Below are 26,663 nucleotides of genomic sequence, written 5' to 3'. Positions count from 1 at the left end.
CCCTTAACAAATCCATGCTGACTGTCCTTGATTACTCCGTGCCTTTCCAAGTGACGGTTTATCCTGTCCCTCAGAATTGATTCCAATAATTTGCCCACCACTGAGGTTAGACTGTCCTGCAATTACTTGGTCTATCCCTCGCTCCCTTTTTAAACAATGGTACAACGTTAGCAGTCCTCCAATCCTGTGGCACTACGCCTGTATCCAGTGAGGATTGGAAAATGACGCTCAGAGCCCCCATTATTTCCTCCCTCGCTTCTTTTAACAGCCTGGGATACATTTCATCCGGCCCTGGTGATGTATCTACTTTCAAAGATGCTAAACCCCTTAATACTTCCTCTCTCACTGTCTTTATCCCATCCAATATTTCACACTCCTCCTCCTTAACTACAATCTCTGCATCGTCCCTCTCTTTTGTGAAGACAGATGCAAAGTGTTCATTAAGAACCACACCCACATCTTCCGCCTCCACACACAGGTTACCTTTTTGGTCTCTAATAGGCCCTACTCTTTCCTTAGTTATCCTCTTGCTCTTAATGTATTTATAAAACATCTTTGGGTTTTCCTTGATTATACCTGCTAATATTTTTTCATGCCCTCTCTTTGCCTTCCTAATTTCCTTTTTAATTTCACCCCTGCACTTTCTATACTCCTCTAGGCTTTCTGCAGGATTGAGGTCTATAGTACTTTGTGACTAACAGCACAGTATTTACTAACGGAAGAACACAGCTATGAAAGGAGGATTGCTGAACTTCAGATAACCAAGTGATAACACTGTCCTCCATAGGAGGAGCCCCATCTCACAGATCTCTGTGACCTATTTTAGGACCTCCAGCAAAACAAAATTCACCCTATTCAACCCTGATTGGGTGAAACTGTCAGATTGGACAGTGATCAGTGACCTGTATTTACAGAGAGGAGGATTATGGAGCAGAAGGGAAAACTAAGGAGGGAATGTATACGTCAGAGGCAAATTTGTAAGGAAAGCTATGAAGAAGATAGCTCAGATAAAGTGGAGGGTTACCATGGGAGCATTTCAAAGTGAGAATGAGCACCTGGAAATTGATACTCTGGGTAATAAGGAGATTCATTTTTATGTATGTGTAAATGTATATATGTCTCTTTATGTGTGAGTCGTCTCTGTGTGTGTGTGTGTGTGAGTATTTGTATATTGTGGAGTGTGTATGTGGAGCTATAACTCCACATACACACTCCACAATATACAAATACACTCACACACACCAATATACAAATTGTTATTTTCTACTGCTGGTACTCGGTGCACATTTAAAACATGCCAGCTTTTTGCTGCTAACATTTGGCCATTCTTACTGCAAGGGTAACGGAGATCCACCAGTGGAAATGGAAGGAGGGATGTGCGGCCTAGCAGAACCTTTTATTTGACACTTTCTTGCCAAATACAATAAGGAGGCTGGATTTCTTTGTTATTTTATAACTGTATATACTCCTACCTACCCTTTTCATGGAGTCACAAAAATGGGAAATTAACTTCCAGCTCACCTTCGATTGGCCAATTCTAACTAGTTGGCTGCCAAACCCTTATGGTTGCAGTTTGGAAGAAGTGTGACCTGGTGGTTGCTATTAATGCCTGGTTAAAACCATTGTAAAATAGGGGAGCACGTTTACTGCTGAATGGAAAACCCATCCCGTGGGGCAATAGTAGAAAGAGCACTTAACCGATTTGGGGAAATGTCAGGTACTGCTGTAAATACACAGTTGAAGATAATGGAGGTAAACTGCCTCCCTGTTTTCAGCCCATTCGCGGTGTGTAAACGGTGTAGGAATTTCTTTTTAGCAGCAGTGGAAGTCGTTTCCACCACTTGTGCGACTTTAAAATGCTTCCCCCGAGTTTGAGCCTTCCTGTCGAGCCCCCACTGGCCTCATTTGCTCATGTGAGAGTGAGAGCCAATGAATGGTGTAGCCGCGAGTTTCCTGGGTTTGCACTCTGGGTCAGTTAGACTGAGACTAGTGAGGTGCAGCAGTGGCCGGGATCAATTGAGACAAGCGAGGAGTTCCTGACCCAGAGGAGTCTGGAGAGTTTGACCATTCCACCTACATACCTAGACTTGCTTCCCACAGGGTTAGACCACCAGTAGATCCCCCACAGTGAGGGCTCTTCGGGAGTAGGTGTGGCATTCCCTTATATTTGAGGAGGAGGAACACTACAAGATGGGTTAGTAGAGATTCAGGCTGCAAGAGGCATCACAGCACATCTCATCCCACAAGTCTTCTCTTCTGTGGAACACCCTCTACCTCTGACACCACAACCTTGCCTCCTTCTCCCCCACTTTCAAATAAAGGGACATTCCCTCAATCCACTGCCCATCCTACCACATGGCAACATATCAGCCCTCTTTGCCCTACATGACCGTGCCAATCATCATCACCTGAGTTGACGTCAGCACCAAATAAGTGGCCCCTTTCCTGACGGGCTCTCACCTCCAGCATTACAAAACACCATGTCAGAGCACTTTCTATTTTATTGCAGTGAATTCAACAACAACTTGCATTTATATAGTGCCTTTAACGTAGTAAAATGTCCCAAGGCGTTTCACAGGAGTGTTATCAAACAAAAATTTGACACCGAGTCACCTAAGGAGATTATAAGGACAGGACTTGGTCAAAGAGGTAGATTTTAAGGAGTGTCTTAAAAGGAGGAGAGAGAGGTGGAGAGGTTTAGGGAGGGAATTCCAGAGCTTCAGTTCCAAATTAACTTGCTTTTTCCTAACTCCATGCTTTCCCTGGGGGGGCCTACACATGCCTTTTTTTAGAAACCTATTCTCATGCTCATTCTAGATGCCACCTGAGGGCCAGTATCGCGAAAGGTGATTGGCCGCTCTACAAAAGGCTCATGTGACTGAGGTGTCCCTCCTCCCATGGCAGCTTGCACCTGGTAGGGAACTGCTGCTGGCTGCATCTCTGGAGCTTGTTCCTGGGCAACCTTGTCCCACTTCCCCTGTTCCACTAGTGTGGGGCTCTGAGGGGGAAGACTGGAGGCCGGGCGTGTGCTCTTGTCCTGAGAGAAGGCCGTATCAGGCAGGTGGACTCCAGCCATCACCATTCCGCTGGGCCCTGGATCTGTGTCTCCACTGATCAGTGGGATGGCTGATCTAATGGCAGCCAGCAGATCCTGAAAGCTCCGAGACACTGTGGTCAACATGGTCTGAAATCCAGGATTCACGCTGAGCTCCAGTCTGTCCCCTATTGACTACAGAGCTTCCATGGAGAGGTGGAGGCCATTGCTTGGCCTATGGATTATTCCAGAGAAGCTGCCACTCGCTCCACTGCCAGGAAGACAAAGCTTCCATGATGTTGCCCCACAGGATAGCTGTAGATTCGAGAGCCACATCAGTCAGTTGCTACACATCCTCAGAGATTGAAATCAGCCTCCACATAGATATGATCTTCCTCAAACATCCTTCCTTTCAGTCGAGCACCCATGAATTCTTGGTCTCAACTCCAAAGCCATTGGCAGCCTTCTCCTGCGATGGCATCCTCACCCGCTGCTCTGGTTCGCCCATGCCCTGTGACTCACCCAATGCCATTTCCTCACTACCACTGTGTAATTCCCCCTCCCCACCCGGGTGAAAGCCTCTGAGCTGGTGCCAGGGAGGGAGGAAGCAAATGCCACAGATGGTGAGTTGGAGGGCAGCGAAAGACAGGGCAGGATAAGCAGTTGCAACAGATGAATGGGTTGGTCTTCCTCATCATCTTCCTTCTCTTGTGCCCCCTGTCGCTGTGGTGGATCTACAGGAAAGCAGGGTAGAAGGTAAGTGGGTGAGCAAGATGCCACTGACCTCACCATCTCCCACAGCAAGAGCTGTGTGAGTATCCACGAGCTGCATGACCTTGTTCTGGAAGGGGGTGAGGAGTTTAAAATGGCAATGCCCCCACCGGTGGCCTGTCTTTGGCAGCGATTGCGTGCCAACTTATCCTGCAAGAAGATAGAGTGCGTGAGGGGAAGGCTAGCAGTTGAGGAGTTTGTGCCAAGGGGCATAGGAGAGGTGAAGTAAGGGATGTGGGGGTATGAAGGTGTTAAAGTGGAAGAAGGGGTTTTAGGGTTGTAGATGCAAGTAACTGTTAGGGGAGCTGGTTAGCCATCGTACAAGGTGTTGAATTAACCAAAATGCAGTATAAAGGGTTAGTTGTGCAAATGTTGTTTTAAGAGGATGAAGAGTGTGCTGGTACCAAGGGTGGGTAAGAGAATGTCCAATGTGTTACCTTGCCAGCCCTGGTGAAGTCATTGAACTTTTTATGGTACTGTTTTACTGTCCTGAGGTGAAGGCGTTGGCACTCAGTGCCAGAACTATATTTCTGGGTGGCTTGGTGGCACCCACACCCAGGAGACCCTGCCTCCTGCCTTCGATTTCCTCGAGGGAGATCCGAATCAGTGAAATTCTGTGCTCTTCTCCTCTGGCTTGGTGCCCTCACCTGCTGCCTTCTGGGTCCAGATGGTATCTCCGCAGTCATAATTCTAAACAAATATAATAAACATATTGCTAAGACATGCAGTGAAGTTATTAGAGCATGAAGTAAAAGAGCCAAGCACTGATCCTCTCATAGAATCATAGAATGATACAGAACAGAAGGAGGCCATTTGGCCCATCATGCCTGTGCCAGCTCTTTGAAAGAGCTATCCAATTACTCCCATTCTCCTGCTCTTTCCCCACAGCCCTCCAAATATTTCTCCTTCAAATATTTATCCAATTCCCTTTTGAAAGTCAGCGTTAAATTTGTTTCCACTGCCCTTTCAGGCAGTGCCTTCTAGACCATAACTCGCTGCTTAAAACCTTTCTTACCTGACTGTCGCCCAGTCTGCTGCTGAAGATTGCAGGCTGAACTGTATAATAACGGTTGCACAGGAGTTTCCAGGTATTTCTGCTACTTCCACCCATTTTACACCAATGACTTCGCCAACGGGAATGCAAATGAGCAGACCCAGGAAACTTGCGAGCAACTCTTTCTGCCGGGTAGTAGCGCTGTAACTCGCTTCGAGGAAATTCTCGGCCAATTTGTCAGAAAATGTCATTGTTTGGAATTGCTCCAGTAAAAGTGGGTCTGTTGTTCTTGACAGCAGGCAGAGAGCGACCATAGAGCCATCGTGACCATTTACCGATCACATCTCCTTTATGCTGTTCAGGTAAGGAGCTCAATGTAGACATCACACTTCTGGCAGGGTTTACTCACCATAGGCCGGCCAGTTGGATCTAGAGGATGAGTTGATTGAGAATTAGCACCAAAGGGATTCACAATGGCAAGAATGACTTTAGGAGGAGTTACTCTTCTATTTGAGGGATGTACTCTTCACCGAGGACACCGGTGGCCTACTCCCGGCCTACCACCAAGGAAGCCCTTTGCCGATTGCCAGGAGACGAGTGGCAATGGCCCGGTGGCGATTCCCCATCCCATTTTCTCTCCTCTCTCTGGCGACGGGTTGAGAAGGTGGAGGAATTGCACCAAGGGCCGACTGATTTCTCCTGGCTTAATGAACACTCCAGCTGCTTCAGAAAGTAAAAGAACTGCGAATGCTGGAATTCTGGGATTTTACCAAAGAAAAATGCTGGAAATAGGCAGCAGGTCTGACAACATCTGTAAACAAAAGGCAGCTTAGCATTTTGGACATTTGACCTTCTGCCTGCAAGGGAAGGGGTTGCCAAATCTGGTTGGCCGTATTCCTGGAGCTTTCATCACAAGATCTCCCACTCCCCTGCCCAATCTAACTGCCTCCTTTTCCATCTCCGCTATTATTATAACGAATAAATGAAAGTGTTCAAAGAAAATGAGAAGAACACCATTTTCTTTTTATAACTACTGCTTGCAGGAGTGTCCAGGGGATTAATCTTTAATTCCTGGAGACTCCAGGAGAACCCTGGAGGGTTGGCGACCCTATGTAAGGGAGATGCCCAAGTGGCGGTGGGTTCCTGAGAGAGGGAGGGCAGAATGTGCAGTACTGGTGCAGCATTCTGTGTGTGTACCTGTTGTACGACACAGAATGTAGAAGTGTCTGCAGCAGGGCTTGTGTCGTTGACATAGAATGGGGATCTGCCGTAAGCACCAGTATCTCTTGTGGTACTGCTCCAGTCGTAATCTGGGAACGGATTGGCAACCCCTCAGTGCTGGAGAGAATGAAGTCTCCGACATGCAGGAGACCAATCTCACCACTGGTCTGCCTGGCTTTGCTTGTACCGAGTCCAGGAGCAGCAGATGGGATTATCTCTGCCACTCGCACTGTCACTGGTAAAAGAAGATAAGAAAGAACTTGCATTTATATAGCACCTCAAGATATCCCAAAGTGCTTTTCAGCCAATGAAGTACTTTCGAAGTATAGTCACTGTCGTAATGTTGGGGCCATGGCAGCCAATTTGTGCACAGCAAGATGCCACAAACTGCAATGAGCAGATAATCTGTTTTTAGTGATGTTGGTTGAGGGATAAATATTGGCCAGGACATCAGGGAGAACTCCCCTGCTCTTCTTCCAATAGTGGCCATGGGATCTTTTACACCCATTGAAGAGGGCAGATAGGGCCTTTGGTTTAAGGTCTCATCCGAAAGATTACACCACTGACACCACAGTGCTCCCTCAGTACTTCATTAAAGTGTCAGCTTAGATTTTGTGCTCAGTCTCTGGAGTGGGATTTGAACCCATAAACCTAACTCAGAGGCGAGAGAGATACTGCTGAGCCACAGCAAGTAGGTGCAGGTTTGGTAATGCACTGAAGTTACTGGGAGTGAGCCAAACTTTTTGTTTATTTGTGTATGAGATCCTTTAGTTTTGAAGTTGTGCTTGTGCAAATAAGAGGAAAGCCTAGAGCTAAAAGAGAGACAATTCCATGACGAATTACGCTGCTGATTTTGCAGTTTATAATGTAGCTCAAAACTTTGACGCTCAGCAGATAGATAGGACTGAGGTCAGTCTTATCGCTGGTTAAATCACCTGATTTGCTGTGCTCCTTTTTTGCAGGGTCAAATGGATGAAGATGTCCAAAATGTCTTACTTCAGATCTTAAAGATGCACAAACATCACGAGCAGGCCATGTGACACTTTTAAGATAATGAGCTATTTATCGCGCCCGACGACAAGGTTTAAATTATTTAGTATATTTTTTTTTTCCCTTTTCAAGACTTATTAAAGAAGCAACAGAGGTTTAAAACAAACAGGGAAATAGGCTCTGTGGTGTTGCACTTATTTTATTGATGGATAACGTGTGGAAATGAAAGTGATGTAGTGGGTGAGTCGGTTCGTATTGCAGGCCTGCACTGAGTGTACTGGTATAGACTCCGAACCAATAAAGTGGAAATACATAAACCACACCCAATTTATGTTACTCTTTTTGAGACAAGTCTAGCCTCTTCATCCAAAAGACAGAGGCCCTGAATTTCCTTGAAGCCTGGGGTAGCGATCTGCTGTCCCAGTGGAATAAGATAGGGACGCCAATCTTCCAGGATTGTCCTGGAGTCTCTAGGAATTAAAGGCTAATCTCCAGGACACTGTTGCAAGCAACCCGGGAGAAAAATCATAGGCATTAAAAATTGTGCTTTTTAAAAAAAAATTTCTTTGACTACTTTTGTTTATTAGTTATTAAAATATCGACCATTAGAAAAAAGGCTGTTTGGGATGATTCTTGACTGTCAGTCAATCAGGTAACAAAGGGGGTCATTTTAACCCCCAAGAACAAGTGGGTTGGTGGGGGGGGCAGGTGGTCAAAGTAGTAGATATTTGGAGCAGGACCACATCCCGGCTTCAACTCACCCACTTCCGGGTTTGACCCAGGCCGGTTTGGATGCACATGCACAGCAGACACCAGGAAGTCCCACCCCCACTTAAAGCCGGCGGGCCGATACTTAAAGGGGCAATGTACCTCAGAGATACTTGAGGTACTTCGTATTTTGTGTATTGGAAAACGTAAATGAATTTAACCTTTCCTGTCTGGGTTTCCCATCGCTTCCAATTCACGTCAGGTGAAAGGAGGCGGGAAAGGCCGAATCCATGAGGTGAGGGCCTTTATTGCACTGCTTGTGGGCCCTGAGGAGCAGGAGTGCTTCATCCAGGCCCAACAAGCTCACCTGGCCCACAGGAGCCCAGCAATCGGCCGACCAACTCCGCCCCGATAGTGGACCTTCCCCCCCCCCGATGTCCGATGCTGGCTGATTCCTCTCCCCCCCCCAATGCTGTCGTTGGCTGACCCCTCCCCCCACCCCCATGATCCCCGATTCTGGCTGACCGCCCCCCACCGATGTCGTCCACGTCCCCCTACCTACTCCCCAACCCCGCGATCGCAGATTGCGACACACTCAATTTGCTTCTGGGTTCCCCACGGGAATACCTGAGGCTGCACGGGGTCCCCGGCTCGGAGTGAAAATCATACTGAAGCAGTCTATTCATTTTCCAATTAGCCGGGAAGGCACAGCGCCACAAGTGTAGCAGTGTTGGGCGACCAATGGCGGGTGTGTGTGGGAGCGGGGCGGTTGGAAGCAGGAGGTCATGTGACGACACCTCCAGGAATATGTCCAACCAGAGTTGGCAACTCTAGAGTGGGAGAGTGCTGGTGAGTCTGAGAAATCCGGCAAAACCCACAAACACGGAAGATGGACATTGGGGAATTCCCTGATTTGGGGGGGTGGGGGCGGGAGGAAGTTCTACCCACCCCATCGATGGTCTGACATCAAGAAGCAGGTGGGGGCCTGAATTACTGCTGCTCCCTCCTCCTTTGCCCCGAGAGACTGGGATATCTGCAAGATACCAGCTTCCAGTCAAAGACGCGGAGGAAGTGAGGCCCTTAGGGGTTTCCAGGCGGAGCTCATGGCCTAGAAAACCCCTGGAGTTAGGTGAATTCAAATTTCACATCAGCTCTGTCTTAAAGGGGCCCGATTACCACAGATCGGTGCCCTTTGAACCTGGGTCGGGTGTGTAGGTGGATCTCGATACCCGCTCCGCCACAGTTAGGGTGACGGTGCGGTATGAAGGAATTTTGGCCCCAAGTCATCGCCTCAGATACACCAACGCCAGCAGTTAGCGCCCAGGACTCCCACCTGCAAATCCACCCCACCTCCCTACCACCACTCTGATATTTCAGTGCGACTGAACAGGGATGGGTGGGCAATTGCTTGGGGCTGCAATCTGCCTTCTTTTGTGACCTCCCCCCATTTCCAGTTATTTGGGCCTGGTGATGTTCAATGTATCTGCCCAGATATGGATGGGTGTGTTTGGAAAAGATGTAAACGAAGGCAGTACGTCCTCCAACCTACAATTTGCGATACGGTGCGTGTTCAGGGATGCTTCTCAGTCCCTGGTGTTCAGCGTTGCTATGGCGATGGAGTGGGGTCCTTTCACTTCGGAATTAAAGTCACCTCCACATTGCCAGGATGTGGTTTCAGTTTCATCTGTTTGGCCTGTTTTATTTTACATTAATTCTGCTGAAAAGAAGTTTCTGGTTTGGGAATAAGCCTTGTTTTTATTTGCCTTTATCACTGACTGGGCGCAGGGGGGGAACGGAGGGGGAGAAAATGGACTCACTGGTAAGGGATCTTCAGAGGTAGCCGGTTCGGGAACTCATCCCCTGAAACGAAAGCTTTGGATAATGAGGTTTACCTTTGATGATCCACAGGTGCACTAATCAATGCCAGAGTTTGAGACAGACTCATTTGACAAATTCCCAATATCACTAGCTCTTTGATACTGGTAATACCGGACAAGAACAATGACCATGTGTTCAGCACAGAAACTTCAGACAAATCATAACACATGAAGAATGGTCATTTAGACGAGTTGAAAGAAAATGCTGGTCACCCGTGGCTCCAGGAAGGTCCCTCGGTCTGATCCTTGGTCTGTGTTTGCTTATCTTAGCTGGGACAACTGTGGGAGAATGGGAATTGCCATTAGCACTCCTGGGAAAGAGAGGGAAAAACCTAATGGGATTGCCATTCCTGATTGGTATCCAGTGACCTCTGCTGGAAGTGCACATTGGGTGAGGTCACGATCAAGCTGGGCTCGTTGTCTCGGCCAAACTCGGACGAGGTGTAAAAGAATTGCCCACAGAGCACGGGCTCCAGTGAGGAATTAGCTTCAGGTGAGGAGAGGGAAGAACCTTGGTGGAAAAATGAGGTAGAAAAAAATAGAAACAAAAAAAAGTGAGATCTGAATCAAAGTGCAAATCCATGGTGACCCAAACTGGATAATTTTGGCTCCCAGAGGTCCAGACATCATTGAAGTATTTGTTTTCTCAGGTAATACTGGAGCAATGTTTAGCATCATTTGAAGCCTGAACATTGTATTTTGCAAAGATGGTCTTGGGAGTCATGTAAATCCTGGTTTCCGAGGCAACCTGAGCAATAGCAAATCACTTGCCCCGCTGAGAAGCACCAAATGCTTGAGTGGGTTGAGCTAAATGACACTATTGGGATATAAATATTTTTTGAACTCTCAAGCCCACTCCATCCAGAGCCAAATTATGATTGTCCTATAGCCCCCCTCTGCAAGGAACACAAAGATCCTTCCCCAGCTCCATAATAAAAAACATAGGCAGTGTTATTAGTATCTATGCACCCTCCATCATCCTTCTCAGCAGCTTACACTTATATCACTCCTTTAATGCTAAAGGTCGAATAAATAAATAATCAGACAATGTTTGAAGAACGGTTAGGGGAGGTGGCAGAAGGCATGATCAAAGGGATGATTTTTTTAATAGAATCATAGAAAATTTATGGCACAGAAGGAGGCCATTCGGCCCCTCATGTTTGCGCCGGCCGAAAATGAGCCACCCAGCCTAATCCCACTTTCCAGCACTAGGTCCGTAGCCCTGTAGGTTACGGCACTTCAGGTGCACATCCAGGTACTTTTTAAATGAGTTGAGGGTTTCTGCCTCTACCGCCCTCTCAGGCAGTGAGTTCCAGACCGTCACCACCCTCGAGGTGAAAAAAAATGTCCTCAGCTCCCCTCTAATCCTTCTACCAATCACTTTAAATTTATGCCCCCTGGTTATTGACCTCTCTGCTAAGGGAAATAGGTCCTTCCTATCCACTCTATCTAGTAATGTCATAATTTTATACATCTCACTTAAATCACCCCTCAGCCTCCTCTGTTCCAAAGAAAACAACCCCAGCCTATCCAATCTTTCCCCATAGCTAAAATTCTCCAGTCCTGGCAACATCCTCGTAAATCTCCTCTGTACCCTCTCTAGTGCAATTACATCCTTCCTGTAATGTGGTGACCAGAGCTGTACACAGTACTAAAGCTATAACCTATATAGTTCCAGCATAACCTCCCTGCTCTTATATTCTATGCCTCAGCTAATAAAGGAAAGTATTCCATTTGCCTTCTTAACCACCTTATCTACCTGTCCTGCTATCTTCAGGGATCTGTGGACATGCATTCCAAGGTCCCTCACTTCCTCTACACTTCTCAGTAACCTCCCATTTATTGTGCACTCCCTTGCCTTGTTTGCCCTCCCCAAATGCATTACCTCACACTTCTCTGGATTGAATTCCATTTGCCACTTTTCTGCCCACCTGACCAGTCCATTGATATCTTCCTGCAATCTACAGCTTTCCTCCTCACCATCAACCACATGGCCAATTTTTGTATCATCTGCAAACTTCTTAATCATGCCCCCTACATTTAAGTCCAAATCATTAATATATATCACAAAAAGCAAGGGACCTGGTACTGAGCCCTGCGGAACTCCACTGGAAACAGACTTCCAGTCACAAAATCACCTGTCGATCATTGCCCTTTGCTTCCTGCCACTGAGCCAATTTTGGATCCAACTTGCCACTTTCCCTTGGATCCCATGGGCTTGCATTTATTTGACCAGTCTGTCATGTGGGACATTGTCAAAAGCCTTGCTATAATCCATGTAGTCTACATCAAATGCACTACCCTCATCAACCCTTCTTGTTACCTCCTCAAAAAATGTAATCAAGTTAGTCAGACACGACCTTCCCTTAACAAATCCATGTTGACTGTCCTTGATTAGTCCGTGCCTTTCTAAGTGACGATTTATCCTGTCCCTCAGAATTGATTCCGATAATTTGCCCACCACCGAGTTTAGACTGACTGGCCTGCAATTACTTGGTCTATTCCTCGCTCCCTTTTTAAACAACAGTACAACGTTAGCAGTCCTCCAATCCTGCGGCACCACATCTGTATCCAATGAGGATTGGAAAATGATGGTCAGAGCCTCCGCTATTTCCTCCCTTGCTTCTTTTAACAGTCTGGGATACATTTCATCCGGCCCTGGTGATTTATCTACTTTCAAACATGCTAATCCCCATAATACTTCCTTTCTCGCTAAGTTTATCCCATCCAATATTTCGCACTGCTCCTCCTTAACTACAATGTTTGCATCGTCCATCATTTGAAGAGGCTTTTGAAGGAAGGAAGAGAAACAGAATGATGGAGAAGTTTAGGGAGACTGTTCCAGAATGTGGGGCCAAAAAGGCTGATGGTGGAGTGGAGGAAGGAGATAATGCAGGCCAGAGTTGGAAGAACAGAGATACTTGAACATAAGACTGAGGGAGGTTGCAGAGCAGGGGTGAGGCCAAGGATGGTCTTGTAGATGACAACAAGAATCTTGAAATTCAGATGTTGGGGGATGAGGAGCCAATGAAGGTAGGTGAGGGCAGGAGGAATAGGAGGAGAGGTACGAAATAGTATGCAGCTGGTAGTGTTTAGGACGAGCTGGAGTTTATGTAGGGTGGAGCAGAGGAGACCAGGAGGAGGGCGCTGGAGAAGTTGAGCCTGAAGATGATTCGAGCATGCATGAGAGTTTCACTGGGGATGGGGTTTAAGTAGAGATGGAGTGCAGTGTTGTGAAGGTGAAGATAAGCAGTCTAGTTGATAGACTAATTGGGTTTTGAAGCTCAGCTCAAGGTCAAATAGGACATCAGGCTTGGGCTGAGGGAGCAGCAGGGTGGAACATTTTGGTGCAAGCCAAACAAGATGGCTTTCGTCTTGCCAATGCTACAATAGAGGAAGCTCTGGTTCATCAATTACTTGAGGTTAGGCAAGTAGACAGGCATTAAAGTCATGGTCGTGGAGATGAGTGTCGTCAGAATTAAATAAAGGTTGACCCCATGCCTACGGATCATCTCACAAGGGGCATTATGTGCACAAGGAATAGGAGGAGGACTGGAATGGAACCTTGGGCATTCCTGGTATGACTGTGCAGGAGTGGAGGGAGAAACCATAACAGGAAATGTTTTGGCCATGTTGGGATAGGTAGAAATGGAACCAGGCAAGCAGTGGACCATGGAGGAGAGACAGTAGAGGAGGGTGGAATGGTTGAATGCCATGGAGAGGTCAGTGATTTGTGCGCCTTTATTGGAGTCATAACAAAAAAAAACGTTTGCAAGCACCTTTCTCCTGAAAGTTGTGTCTCTTTAACATGAACGGCCTGGATTAAAATCCCAGATTTTTCATAAACACAATTAAACAATGTAAAAAAAAGATGTGGTTTCATCATGTTTGAAGGGCTTTAATAGTTCCTGTAACTGTTACAGAAATTAGAATCCTGTTCCCCAATTACCTTCTGAAAAACAGGAATTAGATATATCAACAAAGGCAAACGCTGGAACTTTCTGTTATTACTTTGTTTACATTCCTTTCTCCTGATTAACGGTACACAGTTTCTGTGACTCCCAAATATGATTCAGAGTAAACAATTACTGTTTCAAATAGTGATGCGTAGTGGCTTGTGGGATTCAGATCATAGATTCTTGTAAAGAAAACGTAAAGCCAAACTTTACACCTCCTCTGGACCCATTTTTGCTTCTACACTTGTCCCATTATCACCCCCTTTTACCTTGCACCATCATCATTTTTGTCATTTAATCACTCCTGCCCTCCACCCTATCACAGACCTCTCCCTTTTGTTCTTTTCCTGGCTCTGTATTCACTTAAAAGCTGTTCATCGAATCATAGAATGGTTACGGCACAGAAGGAGGCCATTCGGCCTGTCGAGCCCATGCCAGCTCTCTGCAAGAGCAATCCAGTTAGTCCCACTCCCCCCACCCTTTCCCCGTAACCCTGCAATTTTTTTCCCTTCAAGTTCTTATCCAGTTCCCTTTTGAAAGCCACGATTGAATCTGCCTCCACCACCCCCTCGGGCAGTGCATTCCAGATCATAACCACTCCCTGCGTAAAAAAGCTTTTCCTCATGTCGCCTTTGGATCTTGTGCCAATCACCTTAAATCTGTGTCCTCTGGCTCTTGACCCTTCCACCAGTGGGAACAGTTTCTCTCTTTCTACTCTGTCTAGACCCCTCATGATTTTGAACACCTCTATCAAATCTCCTCTCAACCTTTTCTGCTCTAAGGATAACAGCCCCAGCTTCTCCAGTATATCCACATAACTGAAGTACCTCATCCCTAGAACCACTCTAGTAAATCTTTAAGTATTCACTTAAAAGCTGCTTGGGGAAAAAAATTGGATAGGGCCTATTATTGGGCGGGGGTAGCGCGATCCGCTATCACCCCGTGCCCAATGGTCCCTGCGCAGGAGGACAAGTCTTTCGTGAGGCCTGAGGACTTACCTTCAAGCAGCATTCCGAATCAACGTTGACACGAGGATTCAATGCAATTCGTTCTTTCCACCAACAGGGGGAGCCCCAATCTCTTAAAGGCAGGCTGTCTCTTAAAATCTCTTAAAGGTAGCTGGAACCTGTTATGAGCTGAAAATAACAGTCTGTTATTTGCACGGAGTCTGAACGGAGATCAGACATTGTACATGCAAAACACAGATGCAGGTCCCATCCTTATGTTTACAAACTGATGAGTTATGTTAAAACATTGAATAAAGGTTGCGCACTAATAAATCCCACATCCTCCAACCTGCATGCCAGACCTCACCAATCTGCCGATCTGAGTTTGTACCAGGCCTGTGAGACACCCAATCGCGCTACCAAAATCGGCTTGTTGTTGGCAATATTTCCCCAGTGTACAAAACACAAACAGGGCTCCACTTCAAGGAAGTAATTTGTGGCTGTTTATATAAAACTTGAGATTAATCTCACGCAAGCCACCATTGACTTTCACACAAAGGGGAATCAGTCGCAACTTCAATCAGGAAAAGAAATCTTTTGTCAGTATTCAGGAATTTGTCCGTATTTGCTGAGGGAAATTGGCTTCATTGAACATAGCTTCTGAATAGTGGAGTCAAAGTTTTACAGTCGATACTACTGCAGAGACTATCAGGGCAAACCTTTCTTATCCCAATACCTTACTGGAAGGAGTAAGTATTTTGATTCTGACAGTCTTTTGCAATTAATCTGATGTTTAGTTCTGCAATGATAAAGGGTTGAGTCTGATGAAGGGTTGAGGAGATTCAGTGCAAGTCAATGCAGCTACAAAACAGTGTAGCTACATCAGTTAGTCTCTAAAAGCATTTATATGCAATTCTACTTTATAGTCGACATGCAAATTTGAAGGAGTTAATTTTTCCTACTGGTAATGTGACCTCCTCTAAAAGCTCATTTTTTGTAATCAATCAGTTTAAATTAATCTCCTTTTAGAAAGTATAGATCAGTTGAAATTAAGCTTTGGATACGTAATGAGCTTTCTACAATAACTGCAGTGCTGTGATTTGAATGTTTAATGGAATCTCTGCATTTGTTAAAGTGTGATTGGGATGTGTAATGGATTCTCTCCACTTATTACAGTATGATTTGGATGTGTAGTGGATTCTCTGCACTTGTTACAGTTCTATGATTTGGATGTGTAATGGATTCTGTGTATGTGTTACAGTGTGATTTGGATGCGTAATGGATTCTCTGCACTAGTCACAGTGAGATTTGGATGTGTAATGGCTTCTCTGCACTTGTTACAGTTCTATGATTTGAATGTGTAATGGATTCTCTGCACTTTTTACAGTGTGATTTGGATGTGTATTGGATTCTCTGCACGTGTTACAGTGTGATTGGGATGTGTAATGGCTTCTCTGCACTTGTTACAGTTCTATGAGTTGAATGTGTAATGGATTCTCTGCACTTTTTACAGTGTGATTTGGATGTGTAATGGATTCTCTGCACTTGTTACAGTTCTATGATTTGGATGTGTAATGGATTCTCTGCACTTGTTACAGTTCTATGATTTGGATATGTAATGGATTCTCTGCACTTGTTACAGTTCTATGATTTGGATGTGTAATGGATTCTCTGCACATGTTACAGTGTGATTTGGATGTGTAATGGATTCTCTGCACTTGTTACAGTGTGATTTGGATGTGTAATGGATTCTCTGCACTTGTTACAGTGTGATTTGGATGTGTAATGGATTCTCTGCACTTGTTACAGTGTGATTTGGATGTGTAATGGATTCTCTCCACTTATTACAGTGTGATTTGGATGTGTAATGGATTCTCTGCACATGTTACAGTGTGATTTGGATGTGTAATGGATTCTCTGCACTTGTTACAGTGTGATTTGGATGTGTAATGGATTCTCTGCACTTGTTACAGTGTGATTTGGATGTGTAATGGATTCTCTGCACTTGTTACAGTGTGATTTGGATGTGTAATGGATTCTCTGCACTTGTTACTGTGCGATTTGGATGTGTAATGGATTCTCTGCACTTGTTACAGTGTGAATTGGATGTGTAATGGATTCTCTGCACTTGTTACAGTGTGATTTGGATGTGTAATGGATTCTCTGCGCTTGTTACAGTGTGATTTGGATGTGTAATGGATTCTCTGCACTTGTTGCAGTGTGATTTGGATGTGTAATGGATTCTCTGCACTTGTTACAGTGTGATTTGGATGTGTAATGGATTCTCTGCACTTGTTACAGTGTGATTTGGATGTGTAATGGATTCTCTGCACTTGTTACAGTGTGATTTGGATGTGTAATGGATTCTCTGCACTTGTTATCATAGTTACATTATTACAGTTGTACAAATGTTCGCTTTCAAGAAGGACCACCTGCTTCTCAAGTTACGAGCAGCTTTATGCTTGTCAAGGTGAGGGAAAGCTTGCTAGGAAATGGAACACTGTGCCTAATTCGGCCATCCCGCGCCAGGATCAAGTATTCCAAGGCCAGGTACAATATAGTTAGAGGCAGAGTGAAGCTGAGATGCTTTCCCCAGCTGCAATTTGAGAAGACCACCCCATAAACAACAGTCTAACATTTCCCATACCAGCCGCCCAGCATCCCCTCTGTTTGAGATTGCTAACATGGCATCAAATTATTAGGGGCCGCTCTGTACTGTGGGCTCCTGCTTACTAGAGAACCAAGGGTCTGGCGGGAATGAGGAACTGACGGAAATTAGTATTGGTAAAAAAATAGTATTAGAGAAATTAATGGGACTGAAAGTCGATACATGCCAAGGACCTGATAATCCACATCCTTGGGTTTTGAAAGAGGTGGCTATAGAAAAAAATGGATGCATTGGTTGTCATCTTCCAAAATTCTATAGATTCTGGAACGGTTCCTGCAGATTGGAGGGTGGCAAATGTAACCCCACTATTTAAGAAAGGAGGGAGAGAGAAAACAGGGAACTACAGACTTGTTAGCCTGACATCATTCGTAGGGAAAATGCTAGAATCTATTATAAAGGATGTGATAACAGGAGACTTAGAAAATAATAATAGGATTTAGCAGAGTCAACATGAATTTATGAAAGGGAAATCATGTTTGACAAACCTATTGGAGTTCTTTGAGGATGTAACAAGTAGAATAGATGAGGGGGAGCCAGTGGATGTGGTGTATTTGGATTTTCAGAATGCTTTCGATAAGATCCCACACAGGAGGTTGGTGAACAAAGTTAGAGCACATGGAATTGGGGGTAATATACTGGCATGGATTGAGAATTAACAGACAGAAAACAGAGAGTAGGAATAAACGGGTCTTTTTCAGGTTGGCAGACTGTGACTAGTGGGGTACCGCAGGGATCAGAGCTTGGGCCCCAGCAATTCACAATCTATATCAATGATTTGGATGAGGGGACCAAATGTAATATTTCCAAGTTCGCTGATGACACAAAACTAGGTGGGAATGTGAGTTGTGAGGAGGATGCAAAGAGGCTTCAAGTGGATATAGACAGGCTAAGTGAATGGGCAAGAACATGGCAGATGGAATATAATGTGGAAAAATGTGAAGTTATCCACTTTGGTAAGAAAAACAGAAATGCAGAGTATATTTTAAATTGTAAGATATTGTTGATGTTTACAGGGACCTGGGTGTCCTTGTACATGAGTCACTGAAAGCTAACGAGCAGGTGCAGCAAGCAATTAAGAAGGCAAATGGTATGTTGGCCTTTATTTCAAGAAGATTTGAGTACAGGAGTAAAGATGTCTTACTGCAATTATATAGGGCCTTAGTGAGACCGCACCTGGAGTATTGTGTACAATTTTGGTCTCCTTACCTAAGAAAGGATATACTTGCCATAGAGGGCGTGCAACGAAGGTTCACCAGACTGATTCCTGGGATAGCGGGATTGTCTTATGAGGAGAGATCGAGTAGACTAGGCCTGTATTCTCTAGAGTTTAGAAGAATGAGAGGGGATCTCGTTGAAACATACAAAATTCTTACAGGGCTCGACAGGGTAGATGCAGGGAGGATGTTTCCCCTGGCTGGGGAGTCTAGAACCAGGGGTCACAGTCTCAGAATAAAGAGTAGGCCATTTAGGACTGAGATGAGGAGAAATATCTTCACTCAGAGGGTGGGGAATCTTTGGAATTCTCTATCCCAGAGGGCTGTGGAGGCTCAGTCATTGAGTACATTCAAAACGGAGATCGATAGATTTCTAGATATTAAAGGCATCAAGGGACATGGGGAGAGAGCAGGAAAATGGCGTTGAGGTAGAAGATCAGCCATGTTCTTATTGAATGGCGGAGCAGGCTCGAGGGGCCGGATGGCCTACTCCTGCTCCTATTTCTTACGTTCTTACGGGAGCTTGATTGAGACGACTCATCTCAATTTCCATAGGATCCTTACAACCAACACACAAAAGAGACTTTCATCCATTATTTTGGGTTTGATTGAATCCTGTTCCATGAGGTGAGACACTAATATAAAAACACACCGTGTCACTCCACACTAGTGTACTGACACACTGTGCCACTCCACACTAGTGCACTGACATACCGTGCCACTCAGTCCCTCCGCACTAGTGCACTGACACACTGTGTCACTCAGTCCCTCCGCACTAGTGCACTGACACACTGTGTCACTCAGTCCCTCCACACAAGTGCACTGACACACTGTGCCCCTCAATCCCTCCACACTAGTGCACTGATACACTGTGTCACTCAGTCCCTCCACACAAGTGCACTGACACACTGTGACCCTCAATCCCTCCACACTAGTGCACTGACACACTGTGCCATTCAGTCCCTCCACACTAGTGAACTGACACACTGTGTCACTCAGTCCCTCCACACTAGTGCACTGACACACTGTGCCATCCAGCCCCTCCACATTAGTGCACTGACACACTGTGTCACTCAGTCCCTCCACACTAGTGTACTGACACACTGTGCCATCCAGCCCCTCCACACTAGTGCACTGACACACTGTGCCCCTCAATCCCTCCACACTAGTGCACTGACACACTGTGCCATCCAGCCCCTCCACACTAGTGCACTGACACACTGTGCCCCTCAATCCCTCCACACTAGTGCACTGACACACTGTGCCATCCAGCCCCTCCACACAAGTGCACTGACACACTGTGACCCTCAATCCCTCCACACTAGTGCACTGACACACTGTGTTACTCAGTCCCTCCACACTAGTGCACTGACACACTGTGTCACTCAGTCCCTCCACACTAGTGTACTGACACACTGGGCTTGATTTTCCCAGGAAATTGAGGGTGTGGGAGCATGGGGCTCCGAAAATCAGAGAAATCCCATTCGGGTTTGGAAGCCAACTCCAACCTGGCGACTTCCGAGTTCCCCACGGACGCAGCTGTGTGCGCACAGACATCCCAAATCCGGAAGTCCCATTGGCAATTAAAACCAGCGGGATGATAGTTAAAGAACCAAATGTACCTCAGTGAGGTATTTAAGACACTTTACTTGTGACATATTAGGTAGTTAGAACGATTTTTAACTTATCTGGGCGGCTTTCCCACGACTTCTGATTCATTCCTGGTGAAACCGGGTGTGAAGGGCCGGAACAGGCAAAAAGAAACAAAATAAATTAAATAAAAAACCATTGCACGAAGTTAAAACACAAAATCAACCTACCTTTCCACCCTGCTCTGATGTCCGATGTCTCCCCCCCCGATCTCCCCCTCTTCACCTCCCCCAATGTCCCCCCATCTCCCCCTCTTCACCTCCCTAATGTCCCCCCGATCTTCCCCTCTTCTCCCCCCCGATCTTCCCCTCTCCCCTCCGATCTTCCCCTCTCCCCCCCGATTTTCCCCTCTCCCCCCTTATCTTTCCCTCTCCCACCCTGATCTTCCCCTCTCCTCCCCCCGAATTCCCATCCCCCCCCTGATCTTCCCCTCTCCCCCCCCAATCTTCCCCTCTCCCCCCCCGATCTTCCCCTCTCCCCCCTGATCTTCCCCTCTCCCCCCCCGATCTTCCTCTCTCCCCCCTGATCTTCCCCTCTCCCCCCCCGATCTTCCCCTCTCCCCCCGATCTTCCCCTCTCCCCCCCGATCTTCCCCTCTCCCCCCCCGATCTTCCCCTCTCCCCCCCGATTTTCCCCTCTCCCCCCCGAATTCCCATCTCCCCCTACCTTCCCCTCTCCCCCCTGATCTTCCCCTCTCCCCCCGATCTTCCCCTCTCCCCCCCAGATCATCCCCTCTCCCCCCCGATTTTCCCCTCTCCCCCCCGAATTCCCATCTCCCCCTATCTTCCCCTCTCCCCCCCGATCTTCCCCTCTCCCCCTCGATCTTCCCCTCTCCCCCCCGATCTTCCCCTCTCCTCCCCCGAATTCCCATCCCCGCCCCCCCCCCCGATCTTCTGTTCCAGCGTGGATGATGTCTTGCTTTCTCTCTTTCTCCGCCCCCCCCCGCGTTGTCAATCAGGTTGGCTACCGGGTGTGAAACCCGGTGAGGACGTTAATCACTATCAAATACATCGCGATCGCGTCGGGAACGGTAAATTTTGTTTATTCGGGTTTGCCACGCGCACCTTCACCCCTTCCCCCGCTGCCAACCCCCCACCATTTCAAAATTGAGCCCACTGTGTCACCCTGTCCCTCCGCACTAGTGCACTGACACACTGTGTCACCCTGGCCCTCCGCACTAGTGTACTGACACACTGTGTCACCCTGTCCCTCCGCACTAGTGTACTGACACACTGAGTCACCCTGTCCCTCCGCACTAGTGTACTGACACACTGTGTCACCCTGGCCCTCCGCACTAGTGTACTGACACACTGTGTCACCCTGTCCCTCCGCACTAGTGTACTGACACACTGTGTCACCCTGTCCCTCCGCACTAGTGTACTGACACACTGAGTCACCCTGTCCCTCCGCACTAGTGTACTGACACACTGTGTCACCCTGTCCCTCCGCACTAGTGCACTGACACACTGTGTCACCCTGTCCCTCCACACTAGTGCACTGACACACTGTGTCACCCTGTCCCTCCGCACTAGTGTACTGACACACTGTGTCACCCTGTCCCTCCACACTAGTGTACTGACACACTGTGTCACCCTGTCCCTCCACACTAGTGTACTGACACACTGGGGGTAATTTTAAATCCCAAGAATGGGTGGATTGGGGGTGTGTGGGAGTTGAAAATGGTTTGTTTTTTTGGGTGGCAACCACAAAACTTTCAGACTTTGTATTCCCAGTGGGAAGCCTGTAGTTTTACTGCCCACGTTAAACCCAGAAATAAAACCGGGTTGCGGTCGCGACCCAAAAAACAACTATTTTCAACTCCCACCCGCCCCCAACCCACCCGTTCTTGGGGTTTAAAATCACCCCCACTGTGCCCCTCAGTCCTTCCACACTAGTGCACTGACACACTGTGTCACTCAGTCCCTCCACACTAGTGCACTGACACACTGTGTCACTCAGTCCCTCCACACTAGTGCACTGACACACTGTGTCACTCAGTCCCTCCACACTAGTGCAGTGACACACTGTGTCACTCAGTCCCTCCACACTAGTGCACTGACACACAGTGTCACTCAGTCCCTCCACACTAGTGCACTGACACACTGTGTCACTCAGTCCCTCCACACTAGTGCAGTGACACACTGTGTTACTCAGTCCCTCCACAATAGTGCACTGACACACTGTGTCACTCAGTCCCTCCACACTAGTGCACTGTCACACTGTGTCACTCAGTCCCTCCACACTAGTGCACTGACACACAGTGTCACTCAGTCCCTCCACACTAGTGCACTGACACACAGTGTCACTCAGTCCCTCCACACTAGTGCACTGACACACTGTGTCACTCAGTCCCTCCACACTAGTGCAGTGACAAACTGTGTTACTCAGTCCCTCCACAATAGTGCACTGACACACTGTGTCACTCAGTCCCTCCACACTAGTGCACTGTCACACTGTGTCACTCAGTCCCTCCACACTAGTGCACTGACACACAGTGTCACTCAGTCCCTCCACACTAGTGCACTGACACACTGTGTCACTCAGTCCCTCCACACTAGTGCACTGACACACTGTGTCACTCAGTCCCTCCACAATAGTGCACTGACACACTGTGTCACTCAGTCCCTCCACACTAGTGCAGTGACACATTGTGTTATTCAGTCCCTCCACAATAGTGCACTGACACACTGTGTCACTCAGTCCCTCCACACTAGTGCACTGTCACACAGTGTCACTCAGTCCCTCCACACTAGTGCACTGACACACTGTGTCACTCAGTCCCTCCACAATAGTGCACTGACACACTGTGCCCCTCAGTCCTTCCACACTAGTGTACTGACACACTGTGTCACTCAGTCCCTCCACACTAGTGCACTGACACACTGTGTCACTCAGTCCCTCCACACTAGTGCACTGACACACTGTGTCACTCAGTCCCTCCACACTAGTGCAGTGACACACTGTGCCATCCAGCCCCTCCACACTAGTGCACTGACACACTGTGTCACTCAGTCCCTCCACACTAGTGCACTGACACACTGTGTCACTCAGTCCCTCCACACTAGTGCACTGACACACAGTGTCACTCAGTCCCTCCACACTAGTGCACTGACACACTGTGTCACTCAGTCCCTCCACACTAGTGCAGTGACACACTGTGTTACTCAGTCCCTCCACAATAGTGCACTGACACACTGTGTCACTCAGTCCCTCCACACTAGTGCACTGTCACACTGTGTCACTCAGTCCCTCCACACTAGTGCACTGACACACAGTGTCACTCATTCCCTCCACACTAGTGCACTGACACACAGTGTCACTCAATCCCTCCACACTAGTGCACTGACACACTGTGTCACTCAGTCCCTCCACACTAGTGCAGTGACACACTGTGTTACTCAGTCCCTCCACAATAGTGCACTGACACACTGTGTCACTCAGTCCCTCCACACTAGTGCACTGTCACACTGTGTCACTCAGTCCCTCCACACTAGTGCACTGACACACAGTGTCACTCAGTCCCTCCACACTAGTGCACTGACACACAGTGTCACTCAGTCCCTCCACACTAGTGCAGTGACACACTGTGTTACTCAGTCCCTCCACACTAGTGCACTGACACACTGTGTCACTCAGTCCCTCCACACTAGTGCACTGTCACACTGTGTCACTCAGTCCCTCCACAATAGTGCACTGACACACAGTGTCACTCAGTCCCTCCACACTAGTGCACTGACACACAGTGTCACTCAGTCCCTCCACACTAGTGCACTGACACACTGTGTCACTCAGTCCCTCCACAATAGTGCACTGACACACAGTGTCACTCAGTCCCTCCACACTAGTGCACTGACACACAGTGTCACTCAGTCCCTCCACACTAGTGCACTGACACACAGTGTCACTCAGTCCCTCCACAATAGTGCACTGACACACAGTGTCACTCAGTCCCTCCACACTAGTGCACTGACACACAGTGTCACTCAGTCCCTCCACACTAGTGCACTGACACACAGTGTCACTCAGTCCCTCCACACTAGTGCACTGACACACAGTGTCACTCAGTCCCTCCACACTAGTGCACTGACACACAGTGTCACTCAGTCCCTCCACACTAGTGCACTGACACACAGTGTCACTCAGTCCCTCCACACTAGTGCACTGACACACAGTGTCACTCAGTCCCTCCACACTAGTGCACTGACACACAGTGTCACTCAGTCCCTCCACACTAGTGCACTGACACACAGTGTCACTCAGTCCCTCCACACTAGTGCACTGACACACAGTGTCACTCAGTCCCTCCACACTAGTGCACTGACACACAGTGTCACTCAGTCCCTCCACAATAGTGCACTGACACACAGTGTCACTCAGTCCCTCCACACTAGTGCACTGACACACAGTGTCACTCAGTCCCTCCACACTAGTGCACTGACACACAGTGTCACTCAGTCCCTCCACACTAGTGCACTGACACACAGTGTCACTCAGTCCCTCCACAATAGTGCACTGACACATTGTGTCACTCAGTCCCTCCACAATAAGTGACTGTCAGGATTCAGATGATTGCTACACTGCACTATTTCTGTTTACGATGTTTGCTCAACACTTCGATTGGATGAGTACTGTGCAACGTTTACGTCTCTGTGATGTAAATCTGTGGCCGTCTCCCCTTTAGTCTCCCCTTTAGTCTCCTCTTTGGTCTCCTCTTTATTCTCCCCTTTATTCTCCCCTTTATTCTCCCCTTTATTCTCTTTATTCTCCTCTTTGGTCTCCTCTTTATTCTCCCCTTTATTCTCCCCTTTATTCTCCCCTTTATTCTCTTTATTCTCCCCTTTGGTCTCCCCTTTATTCTCACCTTTATTCTCCCCTTTGGTCTCCTCTTTATTCTCCCCTTTATTCTCCCCTTTATTCTCCCCTTTATTCTCTTTATTCTCCCCTTTGGTCTCCCCTTTATTCTCCCCTTTATTCTCCCCTTTATTCTCCCCTTTAGTCTCCCCTTTATTCTCCCCTTTATTCTCCCCTTTATTCTCCCCTTTGGTCTCCTCTTTATTCTCCCCTTTATTCTCCTCTTTATTCTCCCCTTTGGTCTCCCCTTTATTCTCCCCTTTATTCTCTTTATTCTCCCCTTTGGTCTCCTCTTTATTCTCCCCTTTATTCTCCCCTTTAGTCTCCCCTTTGGTCTCCTCTTTATTCTCCCCTTTATTCTCCCCTTTATTCTCACCTTTATTCTCCCCTTTATTCTCTTTATTCTCCCCTTTGGTCTCCTCTTTATTCTCCCCTTTATGCTCCCCTTTAGTATCCCCTTTGGTCTCCTCTTTATTCTCCCCTTTATTCTCCTCATTATTCTCCCCTTTGGTCTCCCCTTTATTCTCCCCTTTATTCTCTTTATTCTCCCCTTTGGTCTCCTCTTTATTCTCCCCTTTATTCTCCCCTTTATTCTCCCCTTTATTCTCTTTATTCTCCCCTTTGGTCTCCTCTTTATTCTCCCCTTTAGTCTCCCCTTTGGTCTCCCCTTTATTCTCCCCTTTGGTCTCCCCTTTATTCTCCTCTTTATTCTCCCCTTTATTCTCCTCTTTATTCTCCCCTTTATTCTCCTCTTTATTCTCCCCTTTAGTCTCCCCTTTATTCTCCCCTTTATTCTCCCCTTTATTCTCCCCTTTAGTCTCCCCTTTGGTCTCCCCTTTATTCTCCCCTTTAGTCTCCCCTTTGGTCTCCTCTTTATTCTCCCCTTTAGTCTCCCCTTTGGTCTCCCCTTTATTCTCCCCTTTATTCTCCCCTTTAGTCTCCCCTTTGGTCTCCCCTTTATTCTCCCCTTTAGTCTCCCCTTTGGTCTCCTCTTTATTCTCCCCTTTATTCTCCCCTTTGGTCTCCCCTTTGGTCTCCCCTTTATTCTCCCCTTTAGTCTCCCCTTTGGTCTCCTCTTTATTCTCCCCTTTATTCTCCCCTTTATTCTCCCCTTTAGTCTCCCCTTTAGTCTCCTCTTTATTCTCCCCTTTATTCTCCTCTTTAGTCTCCCCTTTGGTCTCCTCTTTATTTTCCCCTTTTGTCTCTTCTTTATTCTCCCCTTTATTCTCCCCTTTAGTCTCCCCTTTAGTCTCCTCTTTATTCTCCTCTTTATTCTCCCCTTTATTCTCCCCTTTAGTCTCCCCTTTAGTCTCCCCTTTATTCTCCCCTTTAGTCTCCCCTTTGGTCTCCTCTTTATTCTCCCCTTTATTCTCCCCTTTATTCTCCCCTTTATTCTCCCCTTTAGTCTCCCCTTTATTCTCCCCTTTATTCTCCCCTTTGGTCTCCTCTTTATTCTCCCCTTTATTCTCCCCTTTAGTCTCCCCTTTAGTCTCCTCTTTATTCTCCCCTTTATTCTCCCCTTTATTCTCCCCTTTAGTCTCCCCTTTATTCTCCTCTTTATTCTCCCCTTTATTCTCCCCTTTATTCTCCCCTTTATTTTCCCCTTTAGTCTCCTCTTTATTCTCCCCTTTATTCTCCCCTTTATTCTCCCCTTTAGTCTCCCCTTTATTCTCCTCTTCAGTCTCCCCTTTGGTCTCCTCTTTATTTTCCCCTTTAGTCTCCTCTTTATTCTCCCCTTTATTCTCCCCTTTATTCTCCCGTTTAGTCTCCCCTTTAGTCTCCT

At 47.1% G+C, this 26,663-nt stretch overlaps 2 protein-coding genes across 2 annotated transcripts in view; both read left to right on the top strand.

Moving 5' to 3' along the window:
* Positions 1 to 7,575, top strand: part of ankrd24 (ankyrin repeat domain 24) — a 63,241-nt gene extending 55,666 nt beyond the window's left edge. The window contains exons 20-21 of the mRNA XM_067968271.1: positions 5,096 to 5,161; positions 6,983 to 7,575. Coding sequence (XP_067824372.1) covers positions 5,096 to 5,161; positions 6,983 to 7,060 — 144 coding nt within the window. The 3' untranslated portion in view covers positions 7,061 to 7,575. The remainder of the gene's footprint in view (positions 1 to 5,095; positions 5,162 to 6,982) is intronic.
* A 7,542-nt stretch (positions 7,576 to 15,117) lies between these two features.
* Positions 15,118 to 26,663, top strand: part of LOC137299364 (interleukin-27 subunit beta-like) — a 38,097-nt gene continuing 26,551 nt past the window's right edge. The window contains exon 1 of the mRNA XM_067968056.1: positions 15,118 to 15,247. The gene's annotated coding sequence lies outside the window, so the exon portion shown is untranslated. The remainder of the gene's footprint in view (positions 15,248 to 26,663) is intronic.

This window comes from Heptranchias perlo, chromosome 29, assembly GCF_035084215.1.
Source record: "Heptranchias perlo isolate sHepPer1 chromosome 29, sHepPer1.hap1, whole genome shotgun sequence".
Taxonomy (NCBI): domain Eukaryota; kingdom Metazoa; phylum Chordata; class Chondrichthyes; order Hexanchiformes; family Hexanchidae; genus Heptranchias; species Heptranchias perlo.
This window is presented reverse-complemented; position numbering and strand designations above follow the sequence as displayed.